This window comes from Poecilia reticulata, chromosome 1 (genome assembly GCF_904066995.2).
Source record: "Poecilia reticulata chromosome 1, P_reticulata-male-v2, whole genome shotgun sequence".
NCBI classification, from domain to species: domain Eukaryota; kingdom Metazoa; phylum Chordata; class Actinopteri; order Cyprinodontiformes; family Poeciliidae; genus Poecilia; species Poecilia reticulata.
Genome location: NC_088830.1, coordinates 1,518,545 through 1,536,777, shown reverse-complemented (window position 1 = coordinate 1,536,777; position 18,233 = coordinate 1,518,545). Strand labels below are relative to the sequence as shown.

At 40.2% G+C, this 18,233-nt stretch overlaps 2 protein-coding genes across 7 annotated transcripts in view; one reads left to right on the top strand and one right to left on the bottom strand.

The window, feature by feature from the left end:
- Positions 1–15,189, top strand: part of LOC108165995 (GRB2-related adapter protein-like) — a 32,990-nt gene extending 17,801 nt beyond the window's left edge. The window contains exons 4-6 of one of the 4 annotated variants that reach the window (XM_081607466.1): positions 12,033–12,166; positions 12,253–12,411; positions 13,034–13,270. In XM_081607466.1, the coding sequence (XP_081463592.1) occupies positions 12,033–12,166; positions 12,253–12,411; positions 13,034–13,092 (352 nt within the window). In that variant the 3' untranslated portion in view covers positions 13,093–13,270. Of the gene's footprint in view, positions 1–12,032; positions 12,167–12,252; positions 12,493–13,033; positions 13,487–13,573 lie in introns of those variants that run through there. The other 3 variants (XM_081607410.1, XM_081607386.1, XM_081607433.1) reach the window with 3 other exon arrangements.
- A 680-nt stretch (positions 15,190–15,869) lies between these two features.
- The window catches only part of slc5a10 (solute carrier family 5 member 10), a 73,491-nt gene continuing 71,127 nt past the window's right edge, over positions 15,870–18,233 (bottom strand). The window contains exon 14 of one of the 3 annotated variants that reach the window (XM_081607361.1): positions 15,870–18,176. In XM_081607361.1, the coding sequence (XP_081463487.1) occupies positions 17,989–18,176 (188 nt within the window). In that variant the 3' untranslated portion in view covers positions 15,870–17,988. The remainder of the gene's footprint in view (positions 18,177–18,233) is intronic. The other 2 variants (XM_081607303.1, XM_081607324.1) reach the window with 2 other exon arrangements.

Below are 18,233 nucleotides of genomic sequence, written 5' to 3'. Positions count from 1 at the left end.
CTTTCTGTTTGCTGCAGAGAGGACCTTCTCAGTAAAGGTGGAGCCGATGGGTGACAACAGACGCGTAAGTCACGTTATTGCTCAGATTTTACGGCACCACCTTAAATCCCTGAACTTCACATTTTAACGGGCAAAAAGAGCAACGCGACTTGGATGTAACGAGTAACGCAACACTTTTGTAGAAATGTAGTCAAGTAGAAAGTACAGATACTTACTGTAAAATGTAGTGGAGTAAAAGTAGAAAGTCCCCATTATTAAATCTACTTAAGTAAAGTACAGATACACCAAAATTGTACTTAAGTACAGTAATGAAGTACTTGTACTTCGTTACTTCCCACCACTGGTAACAAGTATTCTAACATGTTGCTATTTACAATCCAATAATCAGATTAAAGTTAATCATAGTATAATGACCATCATTCCAGGATGAACGCTCAACTTTAGCATTTACCTCACAACTAGCAAGATAAATACTCTGGTAGCCCAGACAGGCTACCAGATTCTGAAATATCTTATTGGGAAAAGACATTTGATTATTGGTCAAAATGCACTGATATAAATTGACTGGTAACTGAACTGGTTCTACCTCTTTCTAAAACCAAAGTAGTACTTGTACTTCGTTACTTCCCACCACTGCTGATGGGTGATTTTAACATGGGGGGAACGGTATCTGATGGGTGAAAGTGGCTCCGGGCCGCGGATGCGGCTAGATTCGTCCAGGATTTGGGTCAGGATTTAAAAAAAAAAAAAAAGCGTAACATTCTTTGTTGCCTTTGAAATCTAACATTGGTTTCTTTTCTTTTTTCAATTGCGTTTAATTATTTCCCTTATTCAGTGTGGCTTGTTCGGCCCATTTGTTAGCCCGTGTGGGCTGTGGCCCTGCGTGGGCGGACCCATGTGGACCCCATGTGTCGGCCCTCTTTTCCCCCGCGTGGGGCCCGCCTGGGCATGCTGGCAGGGATATACACAGCTTGATCACTCTAAGAGAGGGGAGCTCAATACGTCGATCTCTGCAGGTGACAAACTGAACGCCGCAGGACGCTGAGTCAGCACTTCCTCCTCTGATAGGCTTATCAAAAATATTCACTAAGATCCTAAACGTTTGTAGCTTCATTAAAAAAGAATAATTATAAAAAGTCAACGAAACATGTTAAAATTAATAATCTCAGTAATTATTGTTTCAACAAGGTGTTGCGCAATTCAGTGCGTTTCGGTTCCATTAGCAAAAAAAAAAAAAAGCGACTCAAAGACCAACTGAGAGCAGAGCAGGAGTTTAAATTAGCTACTTAACCACCACTGTGTTCATGAGAGGATTATTAATAATCGAGAAATAAATATCATGCCTGGAAACCTGATATCGTAACGGACTGAATGTTGTGTTTTTAATATAATCTTTGCTCGGCTTGCGTGGTGCAGGCGGTTGCCACGGCAACGGGTGTGCTTAAATGACAAAGAGACCGAGAGTAAAAAGGTAGGAGATGTTTCCAGTTGACAGTCTGTTCGGGTTGTTTTACCTTTTTTTACCTTTGCTGTGGCTCATTACACCTGCTGTAGTTTCTGAATATTCAATAAACGACAAAATTGGACTAATTACCTCCTTCGTTTGTGAGCATACGTCACAACAAACATCAAATAGGACAAATATATTTCATTACGCTTTAACAAATTCTACCGTGATAATTATGTGCAATTAAATTAATTATATCCCGACTTCAGAAGATTTGCCTTCACCTTTATTGGGCTCTTTGGTTCCTCCTGTCAGTCTGTAGTTTCTCATACTGAGAAAAATCTAATTTCAGATCCACCATGACTGACTGATACCTGCTGGCGTCAGGTTTGCAACCAGCTTCTGACTGAGAAACCACTAACCAGTGACCAGTAACCAGTGACCAGAAACCAGTAACCAGTGACCAGTAACCAGTGACCAGAAACCAGTAACCAGTGACCAGAAACCAGTAACCAGTGACCAGAAACCAGTGACCAGAAACCAGTAAGCTGCTCCCAGTGTCAGAATCTCACTGAGGAAGAAACTGGATTAGGTTTTCTGTCACTTTATTATTTCTGCTATAACTGATGTATATTCGCATATAAAACAAGTCAATAGAGTTTAATTTGCTATTTTTATGTCTTTGTGTCATGAGGTAGATCTCAGGCGGCTGGTGAGAGAAAAAGTAGATCTTGCTCTCAAAAAGTTTGGGCACCCCTGCCTAAGCTATAAGGAGTGGAGTTCTAATCTATCTGTTTTTCCATAATGCGGTTTCAAGGAGTTGGTATTTAGGAAAAAGGAAGTATTAAAATATGCTCCTAGGTTTATCAGAGTTCTGGTGCCTGCCTTTTGCGACAACATTTTTTTCCCATTTTTATTTTTGTTTTTTCTTCCCTCTTTTTGTATGTGTGTTTTGCTGGTCTTCCTTATCTGCATGTATTGGTGCTACTCTTTACATATGTGCTACAGTTCAAAGCTCACTGTCATTTTCATATCTTATCACACCTAGGGCATTATGCCAAGTGCTGACGCCCCATTGGCACCAGGAGATTCTTTAAGATTTGTCAGTTGGAATGTTAAAGGGTTGAACTCTCCTATAAAACGTAAAAAAGTATTTAATCCTCTAAAACACTTAAACACAGGAATTGCTTTCTTACAGGAAATGCATTTAAAACTTTCAGACCAGTTCAGGCTTCGTGGTGGGTGGGTTGGCCAGGTGCATCATTCGTCATTTAATAGCAAGGCACGTGGGGTTGCTATTTTAATACACAAATCTGTTCCCCTCTCTGTGACCAAAGTCATATCCGACCCTAACGGCCGTTATATTATTGTCCTGGGAAGAATTAGCAGTAGCAATTTGGCATTAGTAAACATATATGGTCCAAACTGGGATGATGAGGACTTTTTCAAAAACATTTTCTTCTCACTTCCTGATCTAAATAATAGCCAGCTCATTCTCGGGGGTGACTTTAACTGCTGCCTTGACCCTTTGCTTGACCATTCCTCAAGCAAGTCTTATTCAGTGTCTAAATCTTCCAATGTTTTACATATATTTATGCGGCAATATGCAGTCTCAGACGTTTGCCGTTATTTCAACCCTAACACCAGAAAATGTTCCTTTTTCTCCCCAGTGCATTCTACTTTATCTAGAATTGACTTCTTTCTTCTGGATAACAAACTGCTCTCCCCAGTTAGGTCATGTTGCTATAATCCCATCGTAATCTCAGACCATTCTCCTGTCATCTTGGATCTCTCTCTCCCGGGTAGACCTGCTTCACGGCCTCCGTGGCGTTTTAATTCAGTTTTACTCAATGATCCCGTTTTTGTCAAAACTGTGAATGACTATTTAGACCTGTTTGTCTCCTCTAATGTTACTCCAGATGTGTCTGCAGCAACAGTTTGGGAGATGTATAAGGCATAATTACGGGGGGAGATAATAGCTTACTCAGCATATCTTAGAAAAACAACCACACAAAAGTCTTATCCTATCTAATGCTATATCTGACCTGCAAACAAAATGTGCAGAGTCCCCTGCTCCAGACCTTATAAAAGTTTGTTGATAAAAAAGGCTGAATTTGACACTCTAGCCTCTGACGCAGCTGCGGCACTATTATTAAAAAGCCGTTATAGTTATTATGAGTTTGGTGACAAGCCCAGCAAAATTCTTGCTCATCAGATTCGGCAGAGAGCTTCAAACCAGCACATTGCTGAAATTAACATCTCCAATGGGACTTCTATTAATCCACAAACTATCAACAATCAGTTTAGAGACTTCTATTCCACTTTATACATTTCAGAGTGTTCACCCGATCAAGCTCACTATGAAAGTTTCTTTGATAATTTTTCTATCCCTACAAGTGATCCAGAAACTGTCTCTGATTTAGATAAACCCTTTACGTTCGCTGAGGTCAAGAGTGCTATATTATCATTGCAGAGTGGAAAATGCCCTGGACCTGATGGCTTTCCATCAGAATTCTATAAGGTCTTTTCAGACAAACTATCTCCCTTTCTGCTTAACATGCTTAAAGAAGCATATGAATTTGGTGTTCTCCCTCTCACAATGCGACAAGCTACTATCTCCCTTATCCTAAAGAAAGATAAAGATCCACGAGTCTGCAACAACTACCGGCCAATTTCATTGCTCTGTACAGATGTCAAGATTTTGGCAAAGATGTTGGCAAAACGTCTGGAGGTAATCATGACCAAGATCATCAACCCTGACCAGACAGGTTTTATTAAAAACAGACACTCCTTTCATAATATTAGGCAGTTGCTAAATATAATATATTCACCTACATCAGCTGATACCCCAGAAGTGATTATCTCAATGGATGCCAAAAAAGCTTTTGATCGAGTAGAGTGATCATATTTGTTTTACACCTTATGACATTTTGGTTTTGGCTGTTCCTTTATTTCCTGGATCAAACTGTTATATACTTCTCCATTAGCCAGTGTTTGGACAAATAATGACCATTCAGAATATTTTCATCTAGGCCGTGGAACTCGCCAGGGCTGTCCACTCTCCCCTCTTTTGTTTGCAATTGCTATAGAGCCTCTGGCTGCAGCCCTTAGATCCAGTCCCATGCACGGCATTACAAGAGGTGGTCTGGACCATAAAGTCTCTTTATATGCTGATGACCTGTTACTCTCTCAGACCCAGAGACCTCAATGCCTCCAGTATTAGACCTGTTTGAAAAGTTTGGACAAATATCTGGATATAAACTGAACTTTAATAAAAGTGAATTATTTCTAATTAATGATGCAGCTACGGCCTACCCACTCACTAGCTTACCATTCAAGATCTCTCTGCAAGCATTTAAGTACCTGGGAATCCATGTAACTAAGAATTATTCACAACTTTTTAAAGCAAATTCTACTCCCTTACTTGACCAGCTGACTCAGCACTTACAGAGCTAGAGCTGGTCCATGCTGCCACTTTCTTTAGCAGGCAGGATCAGCTGCATCAAGATGAATGTTTTGCCGAAATTCTTGTACCTCTTCCAGTGTTTACCAGTATTTATCCCCACATTTTTTTTGAGGACACTCGATGCTTCAGTTTTTCAGTTCATATGGAACAGAAAACCTCCTAGAATACGAAAGAGTATCCTACAGAAAAGTAAGGAAATGGGAGGGGTTGCCACACCAAATTTCTTATGCTATTATTGGTCTGTTAATATTTGTACAATGTTATTTTGGTGCAATGCGAACTGTGAGACTCCCAAATGGTTACCAATAGAAGAGGCCTCATGTAGCTCTGCTTCATTGTACTCTCTTTTATGCCTTCCCCCTGCAACATCTCCTATAACTTACACTAACAATATAATTATTAAGAACTGCCTTAGAATATGGGCTCAGATTATGCAACATTTTGGGATCCAAAGAATACCTCTTTTATCACCACTCAATTCTAATCCTCTATTTCCCCCTTCACTCATTGATAAAACGTTTTCAGTGTGGAAAACCACACTGGAAATGCCAATCTTTTCTCTGAAAGATCTATACTTAGATGGTGCTTTTGCCTCATTTGCTCAATTATCTTCAAATTTGAACTTACCAGCTGTCCACTTTTTTAGATTTCTACCAGTTAGAGACTTTATTCATAATAATTTCCCAGGTTTTCCAATAATTCCTGCCCCCAATATGGTTGATCAACTGCTAGAAATTAGTCCCACTCCAAAAGTACAATATCAAAAAAATATATGCACCCTCTCAACATCCAATGTGACTCCTGGGCTTGGCCATCTTCAAGCTACTTGGTCTGATGATCTTAACACAGAGATTGATAATGAAATGTGGCAAACTATTCTAGAACGCATTCACACCTCATCAATTTGTGCCCGACATAGAATTATTCAGCGTAAAGTCGTCCACAGAGTACACTGGTCCAAAAGCAAACTGGCTCGAATCTTTCCAGACGTGGATTCAAGCTGTGTGAAGTGTGGTTTGGGCCCAGCCACTCTCGGTCATATATATGTTTTGGACCTGTTCCTCTCCATTTCAATTTTGGAAATCTGTTTTTGACTCACTTTCTGTAATCACTTCGACCACAGTACATCCATCTCCACTCACTGCTTTATTTGGGGTTCTCCCCAAAAACCAGTAATTGCCACCCCATCATGCTGACCTTGTGGCCTTCCTCACTGGCTAGACGTATCATACTGATGCATTGGAAGAATCCTCTCCCACCGTCACATTCTCATTGGATAAAAGATGCCCTTTTGTTCATGAAACTGGAAAAATTAGGCATACTGTCAAAGGCTCTGAAATCACATTTTCAAGAATCTGGTCACCGTTTCTGGACCATGTTAGGTCTTTGACACTCGATGTGACCCCATGAGTTGTGCTCCCCTTACTTCCCAGTTGTAATGGCATACACCCTTCATCTAAGTCTTATAACAATTTTAGTAGCACAGAATACATTAAGCCCTTTAAGTGCCCCGTTTTAGTTGTTTTCTGTTTAATTTATATTTTATTTTCTTTCTGTTACCATTGTTTATTTTTTAGTTATCTACTTTTTATCCATGTACTTATAGAAATAATTGCTGGATTTTTGTTTGTATGTGTCTTGTTTTATTTTTGGTTCTTGTCTTGTCATTTATTAGTCTATGCTTATTCTCCAAAGTACTGTCTCAAGTATGACTTGAATGTCTATGTATGGTGCTCATTGTTTAGTTAAAAATCTGAAATTATATTTATTTTAAAAGTATATTGTCGTGAAAACTGGTATGAGAATATGAGATCTGTCCAGGTGCACGCAGAAAACGGAATAAAGGCCTGAGAAATAACAGTAAATCTTGTATATTGATTTAATGATGATTAAGAGTAACAAGTATAAAATAATAATACACATGTCAAAGAAGGAATGTCTGTAATGTATAATCAAAATATAGGTTCTGTATTTTCGATCAGTTAAATGTTATAATGCATTATGGAAATTTAGGTTTGTACTTTTGAGTTAACAGTAACATCTTGATTGTTGTATAATGATCATTGATTGTTAAAGAATAGAGATAATGAGTGAGGAAGAATTGTACTGAAGTAATAAGTTGATAAAGTAACACATTGATTATGTTTTGTGATGAATTACAAAGACGAAATGAAGAAAGACTTAAGAATGGAGAAACAGAATAAACTGTGTTGCGATGAGTACACTGAGCAGGACGAGGTGCTGCATAAACAGATGGCCAGTGGAAAAAAGGAAAGTACTGGAGATTTGCTGTAATGAGGCATAAGTGAGTCATAAGGGAGGTGATGGTTGGGGAAGGTTGGGACTTTCCACAGACAGTGGGACGGTTCTAAAGTCACGCAGCCCTGCCCCGTAGACAGCCCTGGGTTGAGAGGGTATAAAAACCAGAGGATAGGGGAGGAAAGAAGTTCTTTGTCCGCGGCGCAGAAGAGGAGCCAACAAGAGGACGCAGGCTAAAGACCAGCAGAGGACCACACCCCGGGACCAAGGGAAGCTCCAAGACTTCACGCCGCCAAGAAGGGACGAGTTCCACCAGCCCCAACCCTGGTTCCTGATCCGACCAACTCCTCTGCCTCTACCTCTCCACTCTACTGCAGCCGACTTGGAGAAGAGACAGAGGTCATTTAATGACAAAGATTCTGCACGTTAGAAGGACAACGAACAGTTCTGCTCCGCTTCTCTTCCGAAAGAGGACTTTGCTCCGGCTGGACAAAGACTTTGACCAAGGATATCTGAAGATTACAGCTGCCGAGACCAAGAACCATCGGGTTTGAGTTGACCTGCTTCCCCCCAAAGTCTCGCTCAGTGAACTTAGTGACACAGGTAAGGGATAGGAATGAAGACAGGATGTGATTTATTTTAAATTGATTTTATTATATTCTACCAATTTCATAATCTTTGGGAAATTAACCTGCTTGTCATATGCCCCTGCTAAAGCTTGCTTAATAAATTATATTCTAAAATATCAATGAGAATTGTGGACAGTGAGTTTAATTGTGTCAGTCTTAATTATTATTGGTTCTCCTGATTGTAGTAAAGTTAACATACATTATTCTAGAGATAGGGAGGCTTTGTGTTTTCCTCTGGTGAGTGTTAAAATAATGACCCTGAGACTTAAATCTAAGTCACTGAACTTAATCTAGCCGTTAACAAGTGCCGTTATTCTAGGAGAGGAGCTACCGTTAACAGGAGTGGTTGTAGGGGTTATGCAGCTGCGAGGGCTACTCAGCTGATTGTTCCTGAACTGTAAAGGGTCATAACTTCTGGATCGAAGGTAGTCAGAGCTAGACTAGTCCTTTCCGACCCCAGTTTAACTAGATAATCCTCCATAAACTACATCTAGGGTAAGACCCGAGTTCTGGGGATTTTCCGGACCTGTTAGACAGAGAACTGGGCAGTAGTGAGTCCGAGGAGTTGTGAGGAGTAGGCGGGGCTTATTACTGCTAAGTAACACCTGGGGGGAAAAAAAAGATGTTGACGTAATAAATCCTGAAGACAGCGCTTCCAATGTTCGCTCTGTAAAGTCTAGAACAGGCTCTCAGGTGTCCCGTGTTTCCTCCACTACATCGGCTCGTATTAAAGCAGCGCTGCTGGAGCGGCTGGTGCGCTCAAGAAGAAACATCAGATAGAAGCGATGGAGGAAAAGCTAAAACAAGAAAAAGAGCAACTTGAGCTTGAGACGGAGTTGGCGGCTGCTAATCCAAAACTTTGTGTGTTCGAAATAAATTCACAGTGTGCCTCAAAATGTTCTGATGGCATGAATTCGTATGTTGAAAAGCGCAACTCCAATTCGGTGCTAAAACTTAATCCATGGGCCGATGCATTTGTTCCAGAGAAAAATATGGACGATGTTAGAATCTCCTCCGTCATTTCTGAGCAACCAGTTGTCCGGCTGAAACAAAAGCCAGCAATTCAAATCGTTCATAAGCCACAAAGTCTCTGTGATCAATTAACTGTTAATCAAAATCCGAACACAAGCAGGCAGCAGCGACCAGGTCAACAAATGGATCAACAAGCCAGTATTATTGACGTCATGCAGCGGCAGAATGACATCACTGCCATGTTAGTTCAGCAAAACCAAAACTCTGTCTTACCACCAACAAACATCCCCGTTTTCGATGGCGATCCTCTTCAATACAAATCATTTATAAGAGCGTTTGAAAACGGCGTGGAGGCCAAAACGTCCAACACGAGTGACTGTTTGCACTTTCTAGAACAATACACCAGGGGGCAGCCTAGAGATCTTGTGCATAGCTGCCAGCATTTACCGTCAGACCTGGGCTATCTTAAAGCTAAAAGTCTTCTTTCTGAGCATTTTGGAAATGAATATAAAATTGCACAGGCCTATATGGACAAAATTAACAACTGGCCAATTATAAAAAAGGACATTGAATCACTGCAAGCATTTTCTCTGTTCCTTAAGGGATGCTCAAAGTTAACTGAACACATCGTTCATATGAAGGAACTGGACTTGCCATCTAATATGAGGAGCATAATCCTAAAGCTTCCCTATAAAATGAGGGAAAGCTGGAGAAATGTAGCCTGTGACTTGCAGGAAAGCAGGGGTCAATGATCTTGTTTTTATTGAAAAGCAAGTTAAACTTGTATCTGATCCACTGTTTGGTAACATCATGGACCATCAACGGCTCAACTCCAAAACCAGCAGCTTTACCAAACAGAAAAGTGGAAGTAGCTTTGCTACACATGTTGCTGCAGTGAAGAATGAATGTCCATCTGGAGATGAGAGCAAGTCCTCAAAAAGCCACAGCTGTCTGTATTGTCTCCTAAGTAATCATACTGTTGACAAGTGCTTCAAGTTTAAAGGCAAGCCACATAAAGATAAAGTAAACTTTATTGAAGAAAAGGGCATGTGTTTTGGCTGCTTAAAGGTGGGACACATAATCACAGAATGCAGAGGTCGTTTGGTCTGTTCTGTTTGTCACCAGCAGCATCCCAGTGTCCTGCACATCGACGAGGAGAGCACAGGAGTTTTCTCCAGACATCCACAGAATCCTCTGAGTACCACCTCCACAATGACTCAGACCTGTGGTCATGTCAGGGTCTGTGATGAAGATAACTCAAACCTTTCTATCGTTGCAGTTCAAGTCAGGAGTCCAAAAACCAACACTACTGTGCAGACGTATGCATTTTTGGACCCGGGCAGCACAGGAACATTCTGCACTGAAAGTTTGGCCCGGAAGCTGCAACTGAAAGGTAAAAGAACAAGTATCCAGCTGCAAACAATGGGACATAAAGACATTGCAAGTACAAACATCTCTGGACTCCAAGTAGCAGCACTTGATAAAGATGATTTCATTGACCTTCCAGATGTCATGACACAGAAACTAATGCCTGTTTCAAAGCAGAATGTTCCACAACAGGAGGATATTGATAAGTGGCCATACCTGCAAAGCATCAAGCTCCACAACATAGATGCTGATGTAGATCTGCTCATTGGCACAGACACACCTAAAGTAATGCAGCCATGGGAGCTGATCAACAGTCAGGATGAAGGCCCATATGCAGTTTGGACCCAAGTTGGATGGGTCATCAATGGTCCACTCCGGAGTGAAAGGAACAAAACAGGCTGCCATTCTTTCACTGCAAACAGGATTTCTATTAAACATCTGGAAACAATGTTGACTGGATGCAATCAGGACTTCAATGAAAAAACATCCCAACAGCAGATTGAAATGTCCAGAGATATCAAGTTCATGAATGCCATGAATAATTCAGCACAATTAAAAAATGGACATTATTGCATTGATTTGCCTTTTAAGGCTGAAAATTCAATCTTGCCTGTAAAGTGTTGTGTTGCAGAGCGTCTTCCAAGCCTGAAAGGAAAGTTTTCAAAGAACTGGATCACCGTCCTAAAGAACATCAGTGATGAAGCAGAGGGCAAGAACATAAACCTGGGAAAAGATGCTACCAGCTTGTCTTCCCAGTTCCAAGATGGACAGGTGTTGCTGGCTGAGGAGAGTCGCCAGAACCTGCAGATCGCTACAAAGTTGGGTCAAGCAGAAAATGACCAGAACAGACTGTCGGAGCATTTGGAGGAAGAAGAGGATGCCTGTCTAGGGCTTCAGATGGAGAAGGTGACCGTTGAAGGAAAGATGGCGTTAGCAGACAACCAGCTGCATGAACTTGGTCCAGTGGCTGGTAATGGTGTCCTCAGAGTGGGTGGACATCTTTGAGGAGCTGCAGTGCCACCTGGGGCTGGACATCCAGTTCTCCTGTATAAAGCCATACATGTAGCAATATTAATTCTGTGTTACATTTACCATCTGCTTGGTCCAACAGGAAGAAACCACATGTTGTTCAGATTGTGTCAGAGATGCTGGATAATCAGTGCAAACTCTGCTGTCAAAAGGATCCTGTCTGACTGTGTTACCCGCAGAAGAAATTGAGGAAAACTTCTGGAACAAAAATGGCTGAGGAAAAGGTACCACCAGACAAGCCTCCTTTCACAGATGTTGGAGTTCATGGTGCTGTTTATTTGAAAGTGGTTCATGCTCTGGATGCCACTTCTTGTAGTAATGTAATCAGAAGATTCATCTGCAGGAGTGGTTCAGTTTCTTCCATCAGGTCAAAGGATGAAACACTGCAAACTGTTTTCTGTGAAGCTGAAGCCATTCTGAATGAAAGACCCATCACTTTCGTCTCTGGTCATCACATCGTGATGAAGAACAAACCTGTTCTGCCACAAGATAGATCTGAGTATCTGCCCTTAATGCAGGAAAGACAAAAGTGGATGAGATGAAGAAACATTTCTCCTGGAGACATTGTCTTCATTGCAGATGCTACAGCAGCCAGAGGATGTTGTCAGATGGGGACAATACAAGATCTGGAGATGGAGACCACTACATTAGATCAAAGCCTTGTCTTTGATAGGACCAGTCAAAGTTCAATACAATCACACTGAATAGGAGCTATTTTTTTAAAGGGGCAGTGTTGTGTTTTCCATACACACTGTACCATTTCATAGCACAATTAAGTAACTATGTTACCTTCAGTTATCAAAATGCTATATATTTTGGGAAACTCTGTCACCACCCGTAAGTCCCTTTCTTCCCTCACTAGATGTCTTCAGGGAGCAGGATGGGAGCCGAGCCTCTCAGAGGTTCTCCCACACACCTCCTATTCATCTTCCGTCATTAGGTGGAGCATAAGAAGAGCTGGCTGCCGGTCCTCCGATGCCAGTGTTTGCCTATGTGGTAAGTCCAGCCCCTCAGAATCTCAGATCCTCGTCTGATGTTTTTTGAGTCTAGAGCTCACCTACGTTTGTGTTCTGCCCTCCTAGATACGCTGCTACTCGGGATTCCAGATCGTGGTTTCCTCCCTCCGATCCCCTCCATGATGCTGCCTGCACGCATAAGTGCCACTGGCATCATCCTACCTCAGCACCCCGCTGGACTCATGTCTCTCTTTTGTCCCCAGTGTTCCGAGCCAGCCTCCCAGTGTGGGTTTTGTTTCCGTCTTGGACACCTGCATTATCCCGCTTTTTCCACTAGTTGTAAATAAAGCTAAAGAACTGTTCTGATCTCCTGATGGTGTTTCTGCATGTGGGTTAAACAGATTCCCAAAAGCATGACAACATATGAAATATGACTTAAAATAAATTTTACTTCCCGATTTAAGTATCTGTTTGTTTGTATGAAGTTTTCAGCACTCAGCCTCTGTGCCTCCATTGCTGCCATGGCTACAGTGACGTTTGACTTTGTGACTGCGGTTGCCCTACCTGCTTGGTGGAGGTGTGACCACAGCATTTAGAAAATTTATAGCTGAAAGGCTAAACCTGATTTAAGTTACTGTTTAGTTTTAAGGTTATTATGCATACAAAACAAAATATATTTGACAACAGTCATTCAGTCACCACTAGTGACTGAAGCTGAAATTGTTTACCAGCTACTGGATTAATGTCTTTGCATTTTTCACATCACCCTGCGGATTATAGATTCAATTCAGTTCATTTATAAAATTCCACTTCACAGCAAATGTTTCTCAAGACACTTCACTTAACAAAACGATCCTGGTGATGATCTGTCATAAAAGGTTTGTGTTCTTTTCCCCCCCCACACCAGGTATGCGCAGAATTTCTCGAGTGAATTCCTGCAAACAAAGAAACAGACACCAGGAATGAAGGCGAAGAAGATGATGGAGCAAAATAAAGCACACATACCTGCCTTTCTGCACCTGACTCTTATGCTCCTCTCTCATTTGGCAGCTATGGTGACAGGGTGGAGCACTTCAGGGTCCTGGAGGGCGGTGGTCAGTATTACATCTGGGATAAGGCATTCTGCTCCCTCAACCGTCTAGTGGAGTTCTACAGAGCACACAGCATTGCCATGGAGAAAGTGGTCCACCTCAGGGATTACCCTTCCTCCCTTCACTTGAACTCACATTTTGGACGCAACCCGTACCCCAACCCGTATAACAGTAACTCGCTGGAGTCCATTCACTCAGCCCATTGCTGCCCTAACCCGTCTCCCAGAGACTGGCAGACCTCTGCACATTCACTCAAACCAGTTTTAGAGGTATGACACATAAAAAGAAGTAACTTCTTCTCATCACCAGCTGATAATTGCACACCTGTGTGTCTGACACCATGGTTTGTCTTTCAGCAGAAGCCTCGGGTGGCCCGTGCTCTCTGCGATTACACCCCCTCCCAGACCACCCACCTCCACTTCCAGCGCGATGAAATCATTGACCTGCTGGATTGTTCCAGCTCCCTCAGCTGGAGGGGATGCTGCCGCGGCAGAGTGGGCATCTTTCCTCCAGAGTTGGTCCAACCACTGCTCCATTAACTCCATATCAGATATTTGGTCTCTATGATGTTTATGTTTCTGATGCTTCTCAGTCAGGATCGGTGGTGGTTCTTGCATGAATGATAAATTGGGCAGCCCCCTTCTTGCTATCCCCCAGCCAGTGAAAATGCATTTCTGGGACAAGATCAAATGCATTACAGTACCACATAAGGTATGTAAGATATTCTTCCTTTGCACAGCAGCAAGCACATAAATGCAAATAGAAACTTTGTCCAAAGTGCTTGGACAGATTTGTTTTTTAATCTGGTGCTTGTGGTTACTCTTTCTACTGCTGCCATGGGCCACTGCCCTGTGGCCAAGATCAAAAAGCACCACTGGTCAGGATATACCCCACTGTCAACTGTTACACCTACATTAACTTGACTCCATTTCTTTGAAGGTGCAGGATGAAGCTTTGATATATATATATATAAATAAAAATCTTTTCACATATTTATTAAATATTTAAAACACTGTTTCCATGGTATGACACAGATAATATGTGAAAAAATGTAGCTCCTCTGCCTTTTCCCAGTTCTAACTATAAACAACCAATCAGAGCCAGGAGGAGAGTTTTGGCGCAGTCAGTCATGCTTGTGTATGCGCTGCTCATCTTGATGGAGAATAAATGGTTTTCCTGGAAAAACAAGGTGCTTCTCTGCCATTATCACATTGAGCAGTACGTACACGAGGATGATTGATAGTGCCAAGACCCTCGTTCTGGTTCTGATTAGTTGTTTTTGGTCAGATAGAAGTAGAGCACAGGGAGGAGATCGATCTTTTCACAGATCATCTATCTCATATTATGCTGGCACCACATGGTGACAGTTTTAACAAATATGTAAAAACATATTTCTTAAAGTTACGTAGTTCAGCTCTCAAGAGTAGTTGGTAGAACAGGGGTGTCAAAACTTTTTGTCACATGGATTAAAATTGTCAAGTCAAAAGGACATAAGGAGCAAAAAACGTTATATTGTTAGTAAAAACTTATATTGTGATGTATTCTTTACCTCCCTGATAATGTAATAGTTTTATTAAACAAATGAAGTAGCCAGCTTTTGTTGGAAAGAAATGTGTAAACTTGAGAAGGTTTTGCAGATTGGTCTTGTTAAAAGAAGTATTTTCCAGGTATGTTTTGAATAACAAACATTTAGTCAGTTCAGAGCAAGAAAAGCAGGATTTATTTCACTCTATGTTTGGAACTGGGTAGATTTGGTCCTTGCAAAAGAATGCAAAAAGTGTGGTTATTTAAAAATGAATACATCCAAACAGATGCATAACCAGTATGACGATACAATATCCTCAACATTTGACCACTCTTGTAAAAATGTATTAAAGCTTATAAAAAAGCTTATAAATAATAAATTAACCTTGATTGCAGCAGCATAACTGTATACATGTATAAAAAATGGAATAAAATGTTTGGAAATAATTACTTTTTTGCCATCATTACCAATACCACACTTCAAAAGGTAAACCTCCTGTTAACACTGACATGAAGGTGTTAACACACTATATGTCCCCTTCATGTCATAGCATTAGCCAAACATTAGCCAAAGTTGGCAGGCATGTGCAGAGGGGGGGGCTGGGGGGGCTTGAGCACCTGCCCTTTTTGCTCCTTGCCCCCAAATGCCGTTTTGGTCAATTTTTTTTTTAAATTTTATTTATTTATTTTTTTGTATTATTATTTTCTAAGCCCTCTTGTGACACATAACATGTACTAAAATTATTATTATTATTTTATTTTTATTTTTTTTGTACAACATAACAAGCCCTCTGGTCATCTTGTTACCTTTGACCTTTTGCCCGTGACGCATGACGCAGTTGCCTCTAGCGCAGTGAGATAAAGCGACTAACTGGAGCTCAACGTAGCGAACGTACCAGATTACAGAACAGTTTTTGGTGAATAAAAAAATGTCAGATGACGGAAAACGTTGAAGTATCATTTCTGCTTCAGCTCAGAGTCTAAGCGGTTTAAGCAGAGAGGTAATGAAATACAACAGACACTGACAGGCCTCTGCGTCTGCCTTTCTCTGAAGAACTACTGAGGGGAGGAGACAGCCAGGTGAGGAGAAACTGTTCTTATCTATTGATTCACTATTTTTATCATATAGACATTAGGTTGTTGTTGATGTGCTATTAGCTAGCTGCTAGCTAACGACTTTGCTAGCAAAGCAAGATAACTAAAAGCTTCTTCCCTGTATCTTTAATGATATCAGTCATTCTTCAGTATTGCTTATGTAATAAGGCACATCGCCCGTCCAAAACCGATCATCTCCATAATGGATATATGTCCGATCTTCTAATTTCCTTTGCTGCATAATGTACATCACATTTATTCTGATGTTAGGTAAATGTATCTTGAAGGACAATAACACTTAAATAAAAGTCCAACAAGGATATTCATTTAGAATTAAAAATAACTCACCCTGAATTACCATGACAGATATAATGAATGTAATAAAAGTGACATTAATGAAGGGAAAAAACTCAACACAGACTTTAAGTTTAGTTTCTGGTTCACAGAGGATGAAGTAAAAAATGTTTTCCCAATTATTCAATGGGGGGGAAAACTAACCTCAGTTAAGTAAAATAAAATTGTAATCAAAACTTTTGGAATTGTAATGATTTCTTTTTTAAAAAACCAAATTGTTTTGTTTAAAAAACTTTTAATAACTAATTTTTGTCTCGTGAACTTAAAGTTATTTTCCAAACAAACTTTTATTTGCACACATCAGAAATCTTTTGTGATTTTAGGCCCTGTCTGATGAACCATTTCTATGCTTATTTGCCCAATGGTGACCCATTTTTAGATTTCTGATAGACGCCATCAAAGATTTAGCATTTCTTTTGTATTTCAAAGAGATGATGCCGTCCACTCCAACAAAACATTTTCATGTTTTTCTTCCATATTTCCATTTGTTCATGCCAGACATGAATCCATGTTCTTAAATCTGAGAAACTGTATCAGGCATGGTTGTTTCATTCACTTTAGTAATTTGTCAATATATTTGTCTGTTCTTCATTAAGCAATTCGAAGATCTCATATTGATCTCTGGGCATTATGATTAACTTGTCAGTTAATCACAAGAATGAGATTTAACCTCTTGATTGAATAAAAGTGTTGCAGTTTTACAGTGAATCAATGTAACCTGTTAAAGAGTTTTAGAAAGACATTTATTTTTTAATCCGTTTTATTATTTTGTCGTTGGTCACAAACCTTGCTGTTATCAGCATATACTGGGTCCAAATACAGCAGTGCATCTTACATTTTTCTTCTTGCTAAATATGTCCAGTCATGACTTGATTGTGTCCATGATTGTTTTTTGTGCAACCATCTTTCAGTTTATTTAACATATGCCAATGAAAAACAAAGAAATATTAATTATTTTCTACAAATAATATTTCACAAAACATCTCTAAAAGTTAATACCATCAGACATTAAAAAAAGTTTTTGATTTTATTTGAGAACCAATTGTCTAATAAATCTTTCCTTTATTGTTAAATTATGTAAAAATTGTAAAAAACAAAAACAACAGAAAACAATATCTGACTTTAGATCAAACAATATCTAAAGTCATGAGTATTTTATAAAATATTATTTGACCAATTCTCAATATTAAAATATACTAAATGGCATCAGCATGTTCTGCAAATCGTAAATGGACAATGCTGAAGCTGGCTTCTGATTGACCAGTGTGCTAAAAGGGCATTTTGCTGCTCTGGCTGCATTTAGACCCACTATAATCAGCTCTGGTTCTACATTTATAACAATTAGTCTCATCCAGTCTGGATCACAGCACAACAAAACACCTCTAAACACAGATTCTTTGAAGCTCAGTTTGTGAACTTTTATACTGATCTTACAAATTCTAAATGTTGCAATTCTTTTCTTTATATTAATTTAGATCAGACCAGTTTAAACTAGAGATACACTATAAAAGAGCTGATGAAGAAAAACCTTCATACATCCATGTGATGAAGACTCTTAGGGTTTATGAAACAATCAGGCTAATTTTGATCAAAGTGTAAAGAAATTAAATTGATTTAAAACTTTTGCACAGAGCTGTACCTGTCTGGCATCTAACAGGCAAACAAAACAAAATAAACAAAAAGTCTTGTGAATAACCTCTTCCAGTTTGTAAACTGAATACTTTAGTTTGCAGTTTACAGGTTGAACAGAGTTCAGCAAGAGGCATGGTGAGGAACACTACCAAACCTGGCAACCCATTCAGGCAAAGTATGCATATAAGAAAATATTAATGCAGACTAAGAGGAGAGCATTGGCACAACAGAATCTGGACCAGAACACACTCTCCCGAATCGTGGGAACTCTGGGTGTCTGCTCCAAGCGCCGCATCGCTGAGAGGCACAATCCTGCTCCCTGTCCGCACATCGCCCGGCGAGCCTGTTCAGATCCTACATCACACCCATCACATGCACATGGTTACATATATGACGCTGAAAATGATAGCT